Raw genomic sequence first — 2,005 nt, forward strand, 5'->3', positions numbered from 1 at the left:
TGCAGCGCGATGGATTTGGTAGACAGAGTGTGGCAAGAGCTGAGCCAGCCGGGCTCTAACTGGAGTGCAGCGCCGCCAGACTGCAGCCGTTCCTGTCTAGTTTCCAATGGTCAAGGAAAATGAATTTTCGCAAGAAAAGGCCATTGGCATTCACCAGAGCTTTGCAGTTCTCTCGAAGAAACCTGCAGCCGAGCTCATTTCACACAGAGAAAGTGCTGAAGCTCAAGACGAGGGCTTGGCTGCACAGTCGCCAGGGAGCAGAACAGCCTACGGTCTTGAGAGCTGGAAGTCTATGTCCTGCACAATGCAAAGGAACGCAAATGTGCTGAAGTAAGAGCGCAGCAGCAACCGCAGGCACAACGCTATTGCGGCGCTGAAGCGGGTCTTTATGGACGCCTCCGTGACCAGCCTTTTTACAAAAGAGCGTTTGCTTTGCTGCCGGATCCGCTGCTGCTGTGTCTTTCGGGGCCCGCCGAAAAGGCACGGCTCCTCGCAGCCAGTCTTCTTTTTAAGCTTTTCTGCGAAGCAGCAGCAGTGGACAAAACCCCGGGCGAAGTGCTGCGGGAGCTGACTGCCAGCTTTGGCTCCGAAGACATTGAAAGAGTGGCTCACCTCCCTCCAGTGATGCTCCCAGATCCTAAGTAGAAGCCCCTGCAGGCGACGTCCATAGAGCAGAGCGACGAAATGCGGCAGACTCTGTTCAAGTTGCTCCAGCTGGTGCTGCACAGAAGTTCAGATGAAGCCGTTTTGAGCCACCTAGACTTGGCCGTAGGCCTGCTGCACGCCCGCACAATGGCTGTGTGCCCTAAGGTGAAGTCTTTGGCTCTGGAAGCCGTCGTTGAGCTCTGCAGTCGGCACCAAAACATGCTGCTGCACTCCAATGAGCCGCTGTCGAGGTCACTTCTTTCCTGTCTCATGCACCGACACTCGCGAATCCGAATGGGAGCTCGTCGCGCACTCACGCCGGTGCTTTCTTGTGGCTTCTACAAGTACAACGGCGAAATCATTCACATTCTGGCTGGCTGGCGGGACCTCAACGTAGTGCCCGTCAAGAGTTTGTACAATGTCAGAACCATAGGGAACTACTTCGCGGAGTTGCTGGCAGACCTCTCGCCGCTGGTGCGCATGTTTTTCTTCGACACTGTTGGCTACTGGCTGCTCAATCTGCAAGACAAGGCGGACTTCAGAACTTGGCTGTTTCCTTTGCTGAGCTGCTATTCGATTCTTTTCGGCCCATTCAGCAGCTGGCCTTTCTCCCTTTGAAGCAACTCGGGAGGCACTACGAGCAACTTCACGAAGAGGATTTGAGGGAAATCAAACGCCAAAATCAACTCAGAGACCCCGGCGAGGAGCTCGTGGGTGGCACCCCCAGGCCTTGCCTGGGAGGACGCACCATGATTCGGACATATTTCCGATGATTTGCAATAACCGTTTTTCAACCCGTTTCAGATTTCAAAGAAGCCTTCTACACGGCCTCCGCCCGCCTTCTGGTGGTTTCTTTCACCTTTATAAAAGAAGCTTCTGTGGAATGGCTCGACAGCCGCTTTGCAATTTGCTGCAGATTCCTCGCGGCGCCGCAGCAGCACGCAACAGCAGGAGTGGAGTCTCACAGAGTGGCTCTGCAGCTCTTGGGGGCCTTTGCTGACCCGGAAAACTACTGGGAAATTGCAAACGACGCTTTAAGGGAGAATTTCAAGTTTACGCTGCAACACTCAGCAGCCTGGCCTTGATGCTGCAAGGATCCTTCATGTATCCTTGCAGCATCAAGGCCAGGCTGCTGAATGCTGCCAACCCGAGCCTCGGCCTGGCCTGCGAGGGGCCAGTTTTGCGCGGAATTGCCCAGGTGCTTTCTTCCATTCATTTGCTGCAAGTCCTATCTGCGTGTTGCTGCTGAGGACCTGACGCAACTCGTGCAGGTTCTGGTGTCTGGAGTTCCAGGTCAAAACGAAGCTCTTTCGGAAGAAACCTGGCGTCATTTGCTCAGTGTAATTTGCTCTTTAGCAGC

General features: G+C 54.5%; 1 protein-coding gene across 1 annotated transcript; it reads left to right on the forward strand.

Annotated features, from left to right (window-relative positions):
* Window positions 1-684: 684 nt before the first annotated feature.
* On the forward strand, window positions 685-1,730 carry ENH_00084640 (hypothetical protein; the record flags this gene model as incomplete). The annotated part of the gene is made up of 2 exons (XM_013577933.1): window positions 685-1,196; window positions 1,562-1,730. The coding sequence occupies 2 exons, from the start codon at window positions 685-687 to the stop codon at window positions 1,728-1,730; spliced, it is 681 nt and encodes a 226-aa protein (XP_013433387.1).
* Between the last annotated feature and the right edge of the window lie 275 nt (window positions 1,731-2,005).

This window comes from Eimeria necatrix, genomic scaffold, assembly GCF_000499385.1.
Source record: "Eimeria necatrix Houghton genomic scaffold, Enh_scaff968, whole genome shotgun sequence".
NCBI classification, from domain to species: domain Eukaryota; phylum Apicomplexa; class Conoidasida; order Eucoccidiorida; family Eimeriidae; genus Eimeria; species Eimeria necatrix.